This window comes from Palaemon carinicauda, chromosome 2 (genome assembly GCF_036898095.1).
Source record: "Palaemon carinicauda isolate YSFRI2023 chromosome 2, ASM3689809v2, whole genome shotgun sequence".
Taxonomy (NCBI): domain Eukaryota; kingdom Metazoa; phylum Arthropoda; class Malacostraca; order Decapoda; family Palaemonidae; genus Palaemon; species Palaemon carinicauda.
In genome coordinates this window covers 195,550,676-195,569,850 of record NC_090726.1, presented here as the reverse complement: position 1 = coordinate 195,569,850, position 19,175 = coordinate 195,550,676, and the positions used below count along the sequence as shown (strand labels likewise).

Below are 19,175 nucleotides of genomic sequence, written 5' to 3'. Positions count from 1 at the left end.
ACTTAATTTTACTTGATTTTTTTTTTACCTATTTTAAGAGACATATCCTACTTTTAGATTACAGTAAGAAGAAATACACATATACGTACACACACAGATGCACACATGCACATATACATATATATATAATATATATATATATATATATATATATATATATATATATATATATATATATATATATATATATATATGTATTATATATATTATATATATATATATATATGTATATATATATATATATATATATATATATATATATATATATATATATATATATATATATATATATATATATATATGTATATATATATATATATATATATATATATATATATATATATATATATATATATATATATATATATATATATATATATATATATATATATATATATATATATATATATATATGTATGTATATATGTATATATGTATATATATATATATATATATATATATATATATATATATATATATATATATATATATATATATATATATATATATATATATATATACACACACACACAGTAATACCCTGCCCTATATCATTAATTAGTTCCAAAAGACCTGAAAAAGGCAATTTTAGACAGGTCAGATTTTATCTCTATACTATAGTGACTTGTACATTCCCCATACTGTATACATAATAAATGTGAAAAAGCACATGCAACCTGCTATAATTCTATAAAAATCACATACCTATATTATTGTCTTCATGTGAAGTACAAGTACTGTAAAAATAATTATATACTGTACAGTACTGTATGTACAATACATAATTTAAATGAGTTATTTTTTCAAAGAGAGAGAGAGAGAGAGAGAGAGAGAGAGAGAGAGAGAGAGAGAGAGAGAGAGAGAGAGAGAGAGAGAGAGAGAGAGAGAGAGAGATTGCTAAATTCTACACATAAATATTTCTTGGCAGACATTTTACTCAGAATAATTCCAAAGTTAATCTATACATTAATGCATGATCAGGTGTACTGTAATGTATTGTTGCTGAGTCAATTTCGAAGCAATTGAATTCCTTCAGTTGTATTCTCAAGTCAATTTAAAATACATCAATGGTAACAATATCATTGTTATCTCCCAAGCATGCTTCATCATATTAAATATCTACAGATTATGGTTCCTACTGACAATAAAATATTTTTTTTTGTTTTCAAATTATTATTGTAGGTTGGCATCAGATGCCTTCAAGCACAGACTTGAATTAAAATGTTATTTTTATTAATAAAATAAATTTTTGAATATACTTACCCGGTGATCATATAAGCTGCAACTCTGTTGCTCGACAGAAAAACCTACGGTCAAAATACGCCAGCGATCGCTATGCAGGTGGGGGTGTACATCAACAGCGCCATCTGTCGAGCAGGTACTTAGTACTCCAAGCAAACAAAGAACCAATTTTCTCCTCGGTCCACTGGGTCTCTATTGGGGAGGAAGGGAGGGTCCTTTAATATATGATCACCGGGTAAGTATATTCAAAAATTTATTTCATTAATAAAAATAACATTTTTCAATATTAAACTTAGCCGGTGATCATATAAACTGATTCACACCCAGGGGGGTGGGTAGAGACCAGCATTACATGTTGACATTATTATGAGCTAAGTATTTTGTATTTCATTTTAGCAGTTATTCAAAATAACAAACATAAAATAAATAAGTACCTGGTAAGGAAGTCGACTTGAACAATTACTCTGCCTTTTTAAGTACGTCTTCCTTACGGAGCCTCGCGATCCTCTTAGGATGCTGAGCGACCCCTAGGATCTGAAGTATCAAGGGTTGCAACCCATACAACAGGACCTCATCAAAACCTCTAATCTAGGCGCTTCTCAAGAAATGACTTTGACCACCCGCCAAATCAAGTAGGATGCGAAAGGCTTCTTAGCCTTCCGGACAACCCAAAAACAATAATAAAACATTTCAAGAGAAAGATTAAAAAGGTTATGGAATTAGGGAATTGTAGTGGTTGAGCCCTCACCCACTACTGCACTTGTTGCTACGAATGGTCCCAGAGTGTAGCAGTTCTCGTAAAGAGACTGGACATTCTTAAGATAAAAAGACGCGAACACTGATTTGCTTTTCCAATAGGTTGCGTCGATTATATTTGCAGAGATCTATTTTGTTTAAAGGCCACGGAAGTTGCGACAGCTCTAACTTCGTGTGTCCTTACCTTCAGCAAAGCTTGGTCTTCCTCATTCAGATGGGAATGAGCTTCTCGTATTAACAGTCTGATAAAATAGGATAAAGCATTCTTTGACATAGGCAAAGATGGATTCTTAACTGAACACCATAAAGCTTCAGACGGGCCTCGTAAAGGTTTTTAAATAGAACTTAAGAGCTCTTACAGGACATAAGACTCTTTCTAGTTCATTTCCAACCATACGATAAGTTTGGAATATCGAACGATATTGGTCAAGGCCGAGAAGGCAGCTCGTGTTTGGCTAGAAAACCAAGTTGTAGAACATGTAGCCGTTTCGGATGAGAATCCGATGTTCTTGCTGAAGGCATGAATCTCACTGACTCTTTTAGCTGTGGCTAAGCATATCAGGAAAAGAGTCTTAAAGGTGAGATCTTTCAGGGAGGCTGATTGTAGCGGTTCGAACCTGTCTGACATAAGGAATCTTAGTACCACGTCTAAATTCCAACCAGGTGTAACCAAACGACGCTCCTTCGTGGTCTCAAAAGACTTAAGGAGGTCCTGTAGATCTTTATTGTTGGAAAGATCTAAGCCTCTGTGACGGAAGACTGATGCCAACATGCTTCTGTAACCCTTGATAGTGGGAGCTGAAAGAGATCGTTCTTTCCTCAGATATAAGAGAAAGTCAGCTATTTGAGTTACAGAGGTACTGGTCGAGGATACGGATACTGACTTGCACCAGTTTCGGAAGATTTCCCACTTCGATTGGTAGACTCTAAGGGTGGATGTTCTCCTTGCTCTAGCAATCGCTCTGGTTGCCTCCTTCGAAAAGCCTCTAGCTCTCGAGAGTCTTTCGATAGTCTGAAGGCAGTCAGACGAAGAGCGTGGAGGCCTTGGTGTACCTTCTTTACGCGTGGCTGACGTAGAAGGTCCACCCTTAGGGGAAGTGTTCTGGGAACGTCTACTAGCCATCGAAGTACCTCGGTGAGCCATTCTCTCGCGGGCCAGAGGGAAGCAACTAGCGTCAACCTTGTCCCTTCGTGAGAGGCGAACTTCTGCAGTACCTTGTTGACAATCTTGAACGGAGGGAATGCATATAGATCTAGATGTGACCAATCTAGTAGAAAGGCATCTATATGAACTGCTGCTGGGTCCGGGATTGGTGAGCAAAATATTGGGAGCCTCTTGGTCATCGAGGTTGCGAAGAGATCTATGGTTGGCTGGCCCAAGGTGGCCCAAAGTCTCTTGCATACATCCTTGTGGAGGGTCCATTCTGTTGGAATTATTTGTCCCTTCCGACTGAGACAATCTGCCATGACATTCAAGTTGCCTTGGATGAACCTCGTTACTAGTGATATGTCTAGACCTTTTGACCAGGTGAGGAGGTCCCTTGCGATCTCGTACAATGTCAGAGAGTAGGTCCCTCCTTGCTTGGAGATGTACGCCAAAGCCGTGGTGTTGTCCGAGTTCACCTCCACCACTTTGCCTTGAAGGAGAGACCTGAAGCTTTTCCAGGTCAGACGTACTGCCAGTAGCTCCTTGCAGTTGAAATGCATTGTCCTTTGACTCGAGTTCCATAATCCCGAGCATTCCCTACCGTCTAATGTCGCACCCCAGCCTACGTCCGATGCGTCCGAGAAGAGAACGTGGTTGGGAGTCTGAACAGTCAGGGGAAGACCCTCTCTAAGGTTGATATAGTCCTTTCACCAAGTCAGACAAGACTTTATCTTTCCGGAAACCGGGATCGAGACCGCTTCTAGCGTCTTGTCCTTTTTCCAGTGAAAAGCTAGATGGTATAGAAGAGGACGGAGGTGTAGTCTTCCTAGTGACACAAATTGATCCACGGATGACAGTGTCTCTACCAGACTCATCCACAGCCTGACTGGGCAGCGTTCCTTCTTCAGCATCTTCTGGATGGATAGCAGGGCTGGGGGTTGATCGTCTTGTTCAGCAACGTCCTCATCAGAGGGTTCCTCATCCGAAACTGATGAGGAAACGGCAACGGAGTGGGCAACGTCTGACTCGCTGAATCCGGTCGCACTGGTGGATGCGTGACGGAGCCGGACGCAATATCATGGCACTGCTGCACAGTCTGTGAACTGTCAACAACCATGGGTGCGCGAGGAAGAACAGCGTCAACCCGAAACTGTCTAGACTGTCTGGGTTGTGCAGTCAACACCCTACCGGGTTGCTGAGGTTGACGCACTGCGTCACAACAAGTCACCTCTGCTGGTTGTTGAACGTCTTCCTAGTGACACACTGAACGTCAACAACCACCTCTGAGCGTCGCTTAACGTCAACGTGCGACTGGCAACCCACACTGGGTCGCATCGGTGGAGGAACCACCTCAACTGGCAGACGCGAGTAGGTTACCTCAGCGTCAACAGGGCGCACAACCGACCGGTTGGAAGGTTGTTGGCCAGAAGGAGGAACCACCTCAACTGGCAGACGCGAGTAGGTTACCTCAGCGTCAACAGGGCGCACAACCAACCGGTTGGAAGGTTGTTGGCCAGAAGGTTCTTCTCCACATTTAAGTCCTCTATCAAGGACACAAGCTTGGACTGCATGTCTTGCAGCAAAGCCCATTTAGGGTCTACGGGAGCAGGTGTGGCAACAGACGGGGTTAGCGACTGAGGCGGAACCATTTACCATCCCTGAAAGCCTTGTTATGTGTGACATAATAGTACAGCAAAACTTCAAAGGCTTGACAAAAGTTGAGAAGTTGACCTGTAAACAACTTGGAGCGTCTCCTGGCTAGGCGCCAGGGCGAGTCTACCAGAATTGAGAAGTCTATCTGGGCAGAGGCATGAACTCCCAAGCCGAGAACTTCTCTCGTGTCCTATCAGACTCTCGCTCTATTAGCCAGTTTAAAAGAAGGGAAATCAAAGGCTGTATCCCTAAAACTCCTCCTGGTGCAAAAACCAGTAGCTAGCCAACGTAACGCTCTCTAGGAGAGCGAGAGAGCACTAGCTTAACAACAACGGCTTCGAAGTAGCTAGGCCTAGTGTAAGTTCTGACGTTTAGGCGAACGAGGAGCAGCAGTTACAAGATCCGGACGAAGATCCTTAAAAAATCATCATGATTTAATTAAAGTCCATAGGAGGCTAAGCAGCTTAAGGCTCCTCTCCAAATGACAGAGTCCTCAAAGGAATATCAGTAGGAGGGAGAACAGCACTTTCTCATCTACAGGAACCTTGTCCGATAAAAGCTAGGTTATCTCCGAGAGTCTCTCACTGGTGCATTAGTAGCAGACCAGAAGGCAACGTCATGTAACTGCTTGACAGTCTGTGGACTGTCAACAACTGAACTGTCAACCACAACAGGTGCGTGAGGACATACAGCACTGGTGCATTAGTAGCAGACCAGAAGGCAACGTCATGTAACTGCTTGACAGTCTGTGAACTGTCAACAACTGAACTGTCAACCACAACAGGTGCGTGAGGACATACAGTGTTCACTCGAGACTGCTTTGACTGTCTATACTGAGCAGTCAAAACAACTCTAGAATGCGGAGGTTGACGCACCGCGTCAAAACAAAACAACTTAGACTGTTGTTGTACCTCGCGAACGTCAACGGAAGGTTCCGTGCGTTACTGAACGTCAACATGCGGCTGGCAGGGTACACTGGAACGCATGGGTGGCGGGACTCTCTCAGCTGGAGTGCGGCAGAAGGTTGCCTCAGCGTCCACAGGACGCACAACCGTGTTGGTTGTAGGCTAGAGGTTGGTGCAGTGTCAACCTTCTCCGCACGAAAGTCCCGCATCAATGACGTTAACTGAGACTGCATGGTCTGCAGCACAGACCACTTAGGGTCTACAGGAGCAGGTGCGGCAACAGACGGTGTGACTGCCTGATGCGGTACCGCTTTGCCTCTCTTAGGAGGTGAGCAGTCGTCGGAAGACTGCAGCGAGTCCGAACTGACCCAGTGGCTACAACTGGGCCGTTGGACTTGCGCGGAAGGGACCGACTTGCGCTTAATAAGCTGCGAGACCTTGGTCCATGGTTTCTTACGAGAAACCTCTTCCGCAGACGAGAAATAAATGGGCTCTCTCGTCTTTGTGTGGGTGGGGCGATCTTGGGTAGATACGCCCGAAACCACGGAGGGAAACGTCTGTTCGTTGATCAAGGCCTGACGAACCCATAAGTCGTTCGACATTACTTCTCCCCTGGGCTTGGGAGCTTGCAAGAGGTCCCGGACTAGGTGAACAACAGGCACGAACAGACGAACCCTCGGACGCAACACTGTAACACTTTGCGCATATCACTTTATCACTTCGATTTTCTGTTTTGCACTTATTACACTGAAATCGAAACTTTTACTGATTTCTACCTGAAACACGCAATTCTACCCTTCATTAAAAGGTAGTAATTGCGAAATCAGTCGTATAATGCAGCTATTAATACTAGCAAAAAACAGAAAACATATATAAAGATAAAAAATTCAGTGGCTGGGAAAGAGACTAAACACTAGTTCAAATAAACTACGTTTACAATCTCTCACCGCACATAGCCTGGGGACAAGAATAAAACCCTAGAAACGTTTTACCTTCTTCCCCGTACAGCGACTAGGGAGGAGAGTAACGCGAGAACAACGTTACCCGCTTGAACGGAACGTTTTCTCTCCTCTCTCTCCCTCCGTCTCTATCTCTCTCTCTCTTTCTCTCTTGATTTCGCACCTAAGAGAAGAGAAGAGCCCAATATATATCGTCAAAAAAAACATGTTATTTGACTAAAGGAAAAAACTGAAAGGTTTTCCAAATAAAAAGTTCCTTTAATTTAGAATTTAAAACATTTAAGCTAAGAAAGAATGAACGAAACGTCAGAATCGATTTACTCTTACTGCAAAGTGAAACCGTGATACACTCTCTCTCTATCGTAACGATAGAGCGCATGTTGAACGTCCTGAACGTCAACAACTGCGTAGTCTAAAAACTAAACGTTAGTTCATCTTTGAAAACAGTACGAAGACTATCAAAGAAATTCTTTCATAAAACATTAAATTTAAAAAATTTTAAATTCTTTAAAGGCTAAATACGATATAACGGGCTCAACGTTGATTAACTTCGGTTCCAAGTTAGGACCGCCTACTATCAGGAAAGGTCGCATATAAACAAAACATAAAAATTTATTTTTATATGTTTATAATAAATGGAAAGTTAATCGAAGAGGCCTAATAATGACGGAGAGATATAAAATATATAGATCTATAACGTGTTAAGCAAAATTACTAAAAACCTAAACACACTTCCGTCTAAGGGAAGGGTCGGCCATTTAAAAGTGAAAGAGAGTCCATACTCTCTTTGTCACCATAATTAAATCTATCCAAAACGAGTTCAAGTTTTGAGATGAAGATAAAACCCCTGCATAGCGAAAGCTCAAAACTAGAATAGTGTACTTCACCAAATAGTTGTGAAAACAAATCCAGTTAGTAACAGCGTATTAGTAGGTCTTGCCGGTAGCCCGACAGAGAGAAAATTGGTTCTTTGTTTGCTTGGAGTACTAAGTACCTGCTCGACAGATGGCGCTGTTGATGTACACCCCCACCTGCATAGCGATCGCTGGCGTATTTTGACCGTAGGTTTTTCTGTCGAGCAACAGAGTTGCAGCTTATATGATCACCGGCTAAGTTTAATATTGAAAAATTTGCTTTTCTAATAACTTTTAACTTTTGAGGTGGCCGATGTGGTAACGTCCCTTTCTGGTGAACGCCAGACTGGGGTTCGAGTCCCGCTCAAACTCAGTAGTTTCTTTGGTTGCTACAACCTTGTGACCTAAGGATGAGAGGTTTGGGGGAGCCTATAGGTCTATCTGCTGAGTCATCAGTAGTCATTGCATGGCCCTCCTTGGTCCTAGCTAGGATGGAGAGGGGGCTTGGGCGCTGATCATATATATATATGGTCAGTCTTTAGGCCATTGTCCAGACTGATAGGGCAATGTCACTGTCCCTTGCCTCTGCCATCCATGAGCGGCCTTTAAACCTTAAACCTTTAAACTGTATTGCACTAGATGATACAGCATAGTGATCTTTGAACAGCAAAGCCAACACAGAAATCTATCAAATTCAATATTAGAAATTATTTGTAGCTCTAAATTTGAAACAAAAGTCAAGTGTGTTATTGACAGCCTTCACATAACTTACATCCATATCTATCATCAATTATCTAACCTTCAACTACTACAAAAATCATCCTATAACTCCATGAATATATATTTGTACCAATGAAAATCTTGAAAGGTGAATACAGTTAAGTAAAGGAATCTAGGTCAAAAGTTATAAAACTTTGTTAGTGCACATTTACACTAGGCATGTCATACTTTATGAGTTAAAAAGGTACTAATCATACAGGTAGATTACAAAGGATCTAAAGGTTGAATGATAATATCAAAATGTCAGCTAATTTAGCAGCCTTTTGAACTGAAGAATATCAGAATGTCAGTAGATTTAGCATTGATTGGAATGGAAGGATCTAAGAATGTCAGTAGACTTAGAATCTATTGGAATGGAAGGATGTCAGAATGTCAGTAGATTTAGCATCTATTGGAATGGAAGGATGTCAGAATGTCAGTAGATTTAGCATTGATTAGAATTGAAGGATGTCAAAATGTCAGTAGATTTACCATCAATTGGTATTGGAGGATGTCAGCATGTCAGTTGGTTCAGCATTGTTTGGAACTGTGCGATATTGATAATCATGAAATAAATCTTTATTTCCTCAAGCAATTATATCATGTAACCATCTTCAGCAATGTTAAAATGTTATGGTGTTTAGACCTTCCATGATTTTGTTAGCTAAGCCATTTATTTGACTTTCTTTAAAAGCAATCAACAACAACAAACAAAAGGAAGAAAATTATCTAGAGGCTGTGAAACACGATTCAAGAAAAATAGGATTTCATACTGCAAATATTTCAAATCCAATAGGCTATGATATTCATACCTATTCACTAAAACTACTCAGTGTATAAACTCTCAGGAAATTCATTTATGTATCCTTTAAACCTATCTAATAATGCATATTATAGCAGTTTCTACGGAACTAACCCATTGTGATTGTGAATGTTAAGTTATAAATATCCCAATGTAAGAACGCAGTAAAAATTCTGTAACAAGACAATCACTTTTCTGGCATGTCAATTAGATTAATTTACAATACATGTGTAATTTTCTATAAATATAAAGAGAAAAAAAAATATGACAGGGCTCACCTCATCATTGGATATGTCCCCAGCTTACACCATCCGTGCCAGTCGTCTTGATCGATAGCCCATGTCATGGCTCCCAGAAATCCCATCTTTTTAATATAATCCATTTTGATCTTAAGACTGTTGGGATCTTCATAGCCTACCCACTGGTCACCTTGAAAGAAATTATAAAACAAATAATTAATTCAATATATGAATGATAATAAAATGCAGTATGAGTATATATTTCAAGTGACCAGTTTTAACCCTCTAATTTTGATATTCAAGACAAAAGTTTGAGAGACAGTATTTTGAAGATGCTTACCTTTATAAGTGAAAGGCACTAGTCCTTCTGCATCATAGTCATGAACCCAGCCTGAATCTTCAAACATCATCTTGCAAATCTAATATTAATAAGAAAATAGTTACATGGTTTTCTCCCTATTGAATGTACATACATACATACATATACCAAGGCATTAAACAAATGAAACAAAAAAGGGGACCTCTCCTCTCTATGTTCCTCCCAGCCTGACAAGGCACTCAACCGAGTTCGGCTGGTACTGCTAGGGTGCTACAGCCCACCCTCCCCTGTTATCCACCACAGATGAAGCTTCATAACACTGAATCCCCTACTGAATGTATAATCCCCTTATTGAATGTATAATTTAATAAAAAGTAAAACTAAGCTAATGGAACAAGCAATAAGTAAACAGAACTTAAGTCAGATTAGTCTATATATCATTAGAAAAACAGTTACTAAATGGTAAACAAAAACAAATTTGTCAAAATACCTCAAAGTACGCCAAGACTCCAGTGGCGTTTGTGTAAGGTCCAGGATTGCCGCCACCGAGCCATTGCTTAATCCCAGCATGAATGGCATGGTTTTGGGGAGATCCCAGAGTGTATGAACGTCCATAGAATGGTGTCCCAACTACCAGTTTGTTTCGAGGGCAGCCAAACTCTTCCCATAAAAGAGCTCCGTCGTTCTGCAAATAATTCCGTCTCATTAAGGAGAGTGAAACCATTGCCTAAAGGGACAGTTCATTTTCCACTTCACATTCGATATTGGAAGACAACTGATTTATGTTGAGAATAAAAGAGCAAACTTTGCAATGGGTTCTCTAGTGCAACAATGCAATACAGACCTAGTTCAAAAGGTAAAGGTTTAGAAATGAAGTAGTCCTCATTGAGCAAGATGAAAATAAAAAATAAAAGGGTTTACATCTTCTTCACCTAAAAAAATGCTGCATAAAAGATTCTGATTGATAAAGTGAAAACTACAAAGATCCTTAACTGAATGCTGACTTTCACCAGCAACTTTCAGAAAATGTAAAATCTTTGACCTCGAGATAATGGAGTTGTACCCCGAGATTTAACCCTGGATAGGTACGGTCCTCGGACACCCCTTTAAGGGTATACTCGGACGCGAACGACCCCGACGCCAAAAAAAATTCTTGAAAAATCAATTTTTGCAGTAACCTCCTTTTTTCTTTTGCCAAAAAAAACTTCAATGAATGCTTAAAACAACTGTAAAGATAAATACTACTCATCTGCAGAAAAACTATTTATTATAAATATTTTAAAAAATTAAGTAGAAAAAAAAAAGACCTGACATAAAAATTCATAAAAAAAAAGTTTATACATATATACACAAATCCTTTTAGGAATTGATTCTTGAATGTTTAGGACACATCTTGATGTATTTTGGATGAAGTCAGACCCATGGAGGTGAAGATCTGAAATGAGAAAAAAAGGGTAACTTTTTTTGGCCAAAAAAAATTGTCCAAATTTCATGAATTTTTTTGGGTACCCAAATGAAATAGGAAGTGGCTAATTTTTTTAGGGAATAAACATATGTTATCCTAAAATAGAAATATGTAAAAAAATCTTCATTATTTTGCAAATTACATTTATATCAGGGGCCATATCTAAAGGTAATTTTTTGAGTACTTGGAAATTTCGTAAAAAAATACATATATTTAATATATAATATGATATTTATGCAGGTAAAAATATACCAAAATATCACAAATTCTATAGGGAACAAGAATATATATAGATAGGGCAGCTTACGCTTCGGATATGTCCACAAAATGGCCGCCAACCACACTGACTCAGACTCCCTAATCTGCCACTTGAAATGTAGGAAGGGTATGTCAATTTCAAGGTGTTATTTACTAATCTAATTATTATTGGATATGCATAAAAATTGTATGGTGGGTTGCTGGATAATTGTCGATTATTTTACGACTATAAAATTAAAATTCTGACCCAAAAAATTTTTTTTGAAGGGAAATAAAATAGAAAAAAAAAAATGTAAAACAATATTTTAGCTAAAAAAATTTGATGATATTCAATCAAAAAAAAAGTAAACAAAATTTTCCGACAAATAAACATCTAGAGGAATCATTACTCTGTGATAGTTCCTTAGTACGTAGTAATTTTGAAAGAATTGGGAAAAAACGAAAAAATGGCAATCACCGGAAAATCGAACACATACCTATATATACGCCATATCTGGCTAAAAAAAAGATAGGCATGGGTAGCCAGATCATCTAGAAACACTTTCCAACACTATAAAAATATAAGTTTTGCGACACTACTTGCCAATTCCTTACGGTAACATGACTAAGCAAAAAAATGCAAAACAAATAAAAAGGGGCACTCGTGGAAAAATGGCCATTCTAATATACGGCATTTCAGAAAAAAAAAATTTCAGCCACGTGCTAGGCAAACCATCAAGGCATATTTTCCGACAAATAAACATATAAATGAAATATTACTCTGTGATAGTTCCTTAGTACGTAGTAATTTTGAAAGAAATGGGAAAAAACGAAAAAATGGCAATCACAGGAAAATCGAACACATACTTATATATACGCCATATCTGGCTAAAAAAAAAATAGGCATGGGTAGCCAGATCATCTAGAAACACTTTCCAACACTATAAAAATATAAGTTTTGCGACACTACTTGCCAATTCCTTACGGTAACATGACTAAGCAAAAAAATGCAAAACAAATAAAAAGGGGCACTCGCGGAAAAATGCCCAACATTCTAATATACGGCATCTCAGATAAAAAAAAAAGACATGCACGTGTTAGCCCAACCATCAAGGCACACTTTCTAACACATAAACATGAAAAAAAAAATCAATAATATACGGCAATTCCTTACTACGTAGTAAATTTTTACAAATATTGAAAAAAAACAGAAATTGGCAACCGCAGTTAAATACCCAATATACCAATAACTACGTCGTATCTGACAAAAACAAAATCACGCATGGGTAGCCAGATCATCTAGACACACTTTCCAACATTAAAAAAGCTAAAGTTTTACGACACTATTTCGCAATATCTTACGGAAAAATGACTTGGCAAAAAAATTAAAAAAAATTAAAAAGGGACACTCGCGGTAAAATGCCCGACATTCTAATATACGACATCTCAGATAAAAAAAAAGACATGCACGTGTTAGCCCAACCATCAAGGCACACTTTCTAACACATAAACATGAAAAAAAAATCAATAATATACGGCAATTCCTTACTACGTAGTAAATTTTTACAAATATTGAAAAAAAAACAGAAATTGGCAACCGCAGTTAAATACCCAATATACCAATAACTACGTCGTATCTGACAAAAACAAAGTCATGCATGGGTAGCCAGATCATCTAGACACACTTTCCAACACTAAACAAGCAAAAGTTTTACGACACTATTTGGCAATATCTTACGGAAAAATGACTTGGCAAAAAAATGAAAAAAAATGAAAAAGGGGCACTCGCGGTAAAATGGTCCTCGTGGTGATGAACGACATTTTAACTAAAAAAAAAAACATGCACATGGTAGCCAAACAATCCACCAAGACTTTCCACAACTGATAACCTATACAAGTTGCACCATTCTACGACAATTTCATAATACGTAATAACTTTGATAATTATGCAAACTACCTCAGAAGGGTAAACTCGAACGCGAACGACCCCGACGCGTCTCAGAAATCGGGGAAGGAGTACAGCTACAGCAATGCACATCTGGACACTACTAGAGCGTGTAGGGGAGACACCTCCTGCAGGTCGATCACCCACAAATTCAGTCACAGGGGTGAGTCACGTGAGAAAAACCTGTTTTTTTTTGACGCTCGGGGTCGCAAACGACCCACCGTACCTATCCAGGGCTAAAGTTCCCGACAACTGAGTGTAAAATACTGAACTTAATCTGAAAGCAACAGTCTTAGTTCTCAAGTCATTATGTGGCAGCGAAACATTTATGACAAACTTAATTCATGGAATAGAACTGTAGGCAATCATGCAGTCCTGAATGTAGATATACAAAATGAGTGCTAACATCACTCATACACATAATTTCAAAGTCCTCCTCTGCTCTTGATATATGTTTCTTTAAATATATTTAAAGAACATAGCCTCAACATCAGTCATCGTTCTTTAATAACTATTAACTCTTACTAAATTATCAAGATTTACTGCTTGTAAATAAAATTAATTTGAACTAATTTTCATATGACAACATTAAGTATTTCCCCTGAAAAAGATGATTTTTAAACTATAATCTACAATCCAATATTGTACTTACCAATTAAAAGTAAAACACTATTAATTCAAAAGTAGCCCTTTTATAACCTCGGAATGAAAATAAAAACTTTTCCTCTCTCATTCTTATGGTTTTGGTGGCCGATGTGGTAACGTCCCTGACTGGTGGACACCAGACTGGGGTTTGAGTCCCGCTCAAACTCATTAGTTTCTTTGGTCGCTACAACCTCACCATCCTTGTGACCTAAGGATGGGGGGTTTGGAAGAGCCTATAGGTCTAATTGCTGAGTCATCAGCTGCCATTGCCTGGCCCTCCTTGGTCCTAGCTTGGATGGATAGGGGCTTGAGCGCTGATATGTATATATGGTCAGTTTCTAGGACATTATCCTGCTAGATAGAGCAATGTCACTGCCCTTTGCCCCTGCCATTCATGAGCAACCTTTAAACCCCATTCTGAGGGACCAAATCATTACCACCCACCAGCCATGTCCATACCAGACAGTGGAATACAACAAGCCCTTAGTAACTACAGAGGTCCCTTGGAAAGAAATTTTTTAATGTTCTATTTTCACTTTAAGGTTGTGAAGTTGCCTTTTCAGAACTGATATTATACTTTTCAAACGTAATATTCACGGAAATAGGAAATAATATACAGAAAACTTCCTTTCAATCAGCTGTAAGAAACTGAGATTTTGTTTGTACTGAAATGCCTAACAGACATAATAAGAAGCACTCTTTAAGAGTCCTTTCTCTTACAAGCAAAGATTTTATTTCTTTTCTACGTGAACGTCCAGCAAATATATTTATTACTCACCACATTGAGCTTCTCATAAGACCACTGGTCAAGCTCTGGTCTCTTGAATAACATCGAGTGAACATCCGCAAAACCGCACCAGTTACCTCGTAGGTCGTACGTCATCAGGTGAATGGCATCGAGTAGGCTGTAAGTTTTGGAACTCAATTTAGAACATTCACAGTAGGAATTATCTTTAAGATTACTGTCAAGTATTGCTTTAACATCACCAGTTTTGGTGCCGGTTTAGTATTTGGCCTACCTTTTTTATTCTGATTTAGTATGTGGATTAACTGGCTTGTTAGGTAAGGTAAGGTAAGGTAAGGTTAAGTTAGGGTAGGTTAGGCCACATACTAAAACAGATAGAATTTCGTAGGCCATATTCGAAAGGTAGGTCACAAACTAAACTGGCACCCCAGTTTTCTATTATAGTTTTCCCTAGGTATCGCTCACCTGCAGAGCTCTGGCACGTGATATCCATCCTGGAGCCGAAATCTGGCAACGGGAACGGCAGCTGTGAGTTCCCATCCCTTTCCCTCGGCATCAAAGGTAGCTCTGAGCTCTTTCACCTTGTTAGATATTGAACAAATTTAAATATATCTTTATATAGAGGAATATAATGACTGTAACTGATGTATGTAGATGCAATTGAATTTATAATTGGCCTGTTCTTTGTGTATAAAAATGTAGGTAATATTTTCCGAGATTTTTTTACTATATGTGAAAATAAATTCCATTGTGTTTTATTGACATTCTTCGATCCATCCCAATGCCCTTCTGTGTGTGTATGTGTATGTCTGAAATACTCCATAATTTGCTTACTAATTTCAAGAAGTTATCTTTGTCAGAGTAAGTTCCTCCTCTGTCATAAGCCCCAGGGTACTCCCAATCAAGATCGAAGCCATCAAAGCCATGAGTATTCAGGAAGGCTGAAATAGGTAAAAAAAAAAAATAGACTGCAAAGCTGTTGGAAAAACCAATGATTATTTCTTTATATATAAGGGTGTGCAAGCCTCAAGAATGGCCACATCAGTAGTATATATCAAGAAATTTTATTGATTATTTACCAGTTCTTACTATAAAGAAAAATGCGCCTTTTAATATTGACACAAAGTAACTTCATCTGAGGAAAAGATGAGCAATACTTGAAACAATAAGTGATAAACAATGAAACATTTGTTAAGTTGTAGGTCTACAGTTTAGTTTCTCTGTGCAGTATAGCATTTCTGTCATCATTGGTCTTTTCACCAATTATTTTTGTTTCCACATCTACTTTACTGGAGAAACTGAGCTCACTTGAAAGCCTTGATAATATTATCACTTTAATTTTTGAGAAGAATTACACATACACATAGTGTAAATTCAACATTAAGCTGTTTCCCTGACAGCATTGTTGAGCCACCTACTCATATATCATATATGTGTACTGTACAACACATACAGTACTGTATATGTACAATATGTGTATATAAAAGAAACAGACAACACAGACTTTGGTTAAATTTTCTCACCAGAAACCATACAGTGGGTCAAACAGAAAAGGAGTATGAACACATTCTTATTGATAGAGCAATATGAATATGTAAAGTTTAATTCCAAACTTCACCTACATTCTCTTAGTTAACCCAAAGGGTTAACTACTGCACTGTAATTGTTCAGTGGCTACTTTCCTCTTGGTAAGGGTAGAAGAGACTCTTTAACTATGGTAAGCAGCTCTTCTAGGAGAAGGACACTCCAAAATCAAACCATTGTTCTCTATTCTTGGGTAGTGCCATAGCCTCTGTACCATGGTCTTACACTGCCTTGGGGTAGAGTTCTCTTGCTTGAGGGTACACACGGGCACACTTTTCTATCTAGTTCCTCTTCCTCTTGTTCTCCTAAAGTTTTTATAGTTTAAATAGGAAATATTTATTTGAATATTGTTACTATTCCTAAAATATATTTCTGGGTCGATCTGTGGCGCCGGGTGAAAAGTCCTTCTTGTATGTATGTCTTTTCTGATAAAACCTTCCAATTATACCAGAGAAAGATAAAAGCATGGAATGCTGAGGTTACAACCCTCGCGCGAGCACCTTTTGGGTGTCGTGTATAAAGCAAAGGCGCGTGAAAACCACTATTCACAGGTTGTCTTCCATTTAGTTAATTCCTTCGTCAAAGGGATGGGCCGATACAACGGCCCTAGACACACCCCCATCGCCGCACCACCCACGCCACGACGCGAGCGCCATCTGAACAACATCCTTCTTTTTGGAATACAAAGTGTAGAATGGTTTTGTTTTGCTCTCGGTCTTTTTTATCTATCGTGGATTTATTTTGTCATGTCCGAAGCTCCATCTTCACACATTCCAATGTTAAGTACCATAGTTTGTTTTGACAGTATTTTATTGTACCGGGCTTTTGTTTTATATCCAGTATAGTCTGTTTTATTATTCCCGTCTGGCCTTTCATGGCGGCCATTGTTTGTTCACTTGTTTGGGAATTCATCTTTTTCTGCCCGTTTAGTACTCTGTCACTTATGTTCTTGGTTAAGTCCCTGGCCTTATGCCTTTAGAACCGTTATTATTTTTATTTTTTTGTGTATTTATGCTCATGGTACTTTTTGCTAGTAAGTCCAGCCTACGAACGAGATAGCGATTTAGCTTGGTTTTTGTTTAGTAACCGCCCGAGGCGTTCGTCACTCGACTGTGCTATTTATTTAAAGTTTTAGCAGATGCTATTCTTCGATCGTAGTGTTATATGGATGTACATTTTTATTTTATACGTTTATAATAGTGTTGTGTGATTTTTAGTCCTGTTTTTGTGTCCAAGAGAGCGAGAGATTGGGGTCCCCGTTTTCTGTTCGCAGTCACGAGTTACCCCTTTCTCTCGTTTTCTTTCTTTGCTCTGGTGGTTGAGCGGATTTCCCGTTTTCCGTTTTGTGCGTTCAACGGGTTCTCCCTCCCTCACCTCTCCCCCTCAGGGTGGATGATAACTTACGAGTTATTTATTTTTCGTGACTTTTCAATTGTTAGCGTTATTTTGGTCCGTGTTCGTCCTCTCCCCGTTACGGCTCGGGAGTAGTTTATGAACGTTTTCCACTCCGCCTTGAGTTCTACTCCGGCTTGAGGGATTCTCAATGACTTTCGTTCTATTGTTATATTTATATATTGTTTACTACATGGGACAGGCTTCATATTGTTTAGATACGACCCTCCGGTGGCCCTTACTGCGGTCTCAGGCCACGGCCATATCCACAATAGCCATTGTTATTACAATTGTGTTTTTATTCACAATAATTATTCAGGACCTTTCTTCTCCCTCCGGCCTCACCGGAGTTTGTAAATACGCTTTGCTATGATCTAAGCCTTAGCCCTTAGCTGCGGCTTGGCTTTTATATCTTCACAATTGAATTATTAGCCACAATTGAATTATTCAGGGTATCTCATTATCCTCCGGCGTCACTGGAGGTCGCCCATACACTTCACACTTATATTTGCCTTGCCTTTGGCTAAGACGGCATTATTCAGGACATTTCATTACGCTCCGGCTTCACCGGAGGTCGCCCATACAATTAACACTTATATTTGCCTTGCCTTTAGCTAAGGCTGGTGTTTATATTTATTTTAAGGGCATGTCACTGCTTCCCCGACCCTCGCAGGTCGGCAGATTGCTTTAAGTTATTTATCCTTATGTCATTAACAGACATTAGGTAAATTACAAATATACAAACATTTGGATATTATAGTGCCAACAATGGTTTTGGCCGAATAGCGATTTAAACGTTTGCGATTTAGTCTGTTAGTCTGTTAGTTTGTACTCGCCCCAGGAAGGCTCGATTTAGACTATATCCTTATTTATTGGTTACGTTGTCGTTATTCTTCGTTTTTGGTTATTACAATGACTAAAAATGAAAAAGAAAAAGGAAAAATAAAAATAAAATAAAAACAATCAGTTTTATTTTACTTTCCTTATATTATTGTGTGATGTTAGCTTTTATTATGTAACCTTGAGAGTGAGAACATAAGGTGCTCGTTTATTAGCTCGAGTAAGGGAGGTTATTTTCCCGTTCTCCGTTTTTATACGTTCACGAGTTATTCAGGCCTCCTCTTATTATCAGAGTTGATGATAGTACGTTTAATGTTATACACGTTTTATTGATGTGGTTACTGTTAATATAGCTAACACTATTAGTAGGAACGTTGGTGTATGAGTCATTAATTGGGTTCGATTTATACCGACACCCTTAGCTCCGCCTTGAGTTATGTTTAGCTCCGCCTTGAGTTATGTTTAGCTCCGCCTTGAGTTATGTTTAGCTCCGCCTTGAGTTATACGCCGCTATAATGGATACTCATTGGGTGAGAACTAGTCAGATATTTGGAGTGCAACGGTGAAATCCGGCACTCAGACTCCGGCTGAGGCCTTTTGCACACGAACCTTTGTCATGTTTGATCTCAATTACACCTTTCCGGCCCCTTTTTTCATCGAATCTCCGGCTACGCTGGAGATAACTCA

The 19,175-nt window shown here is 38.8% G+C and overlaps 1 protein-coding gene across 3 annotated transcripts in view; it reads right to left on the bottom strand.

Annotated features, from left to right (window-relative positions):
* Positions 1–19,175, bottom strand: part of LOC137629401 (endochitinase-like) — a 36,449-nt gene that overhangs the window by 4,610 nt on the left and 12,664 nt on the right. For all 3 annotated transcript variants that reach the window (XM_068360645.1, XM_068360657.1, XM_068360648.1), the window contains 6 exons: positions 15,507–15,613; positions 15,138–15,253; positions 14,706–14,832; positions 10,126–10,320; positions 9,657–9,735; positions 9,356–9,506 (listed from right to left, as the gene is read on the bottom strand). In XM_068360645.1, coding sequence (XP_068216746.1) covers positions 9,356–9,506; positions 9,657–9,735; positions 10,126–10,320; positions 14,706–14,832; positions 15,138–15,253; positions 15,507–15,613 — 775 coding nt within the window. The remainder of the gene's footprint in view (positions 1–9,355; positions 9,507–9,656; positions 9,736–10,125; positions 10,321–14,705; positions 14,833–15,137; positions 15,254–15,506; positions 15,614–19,175) is intronic.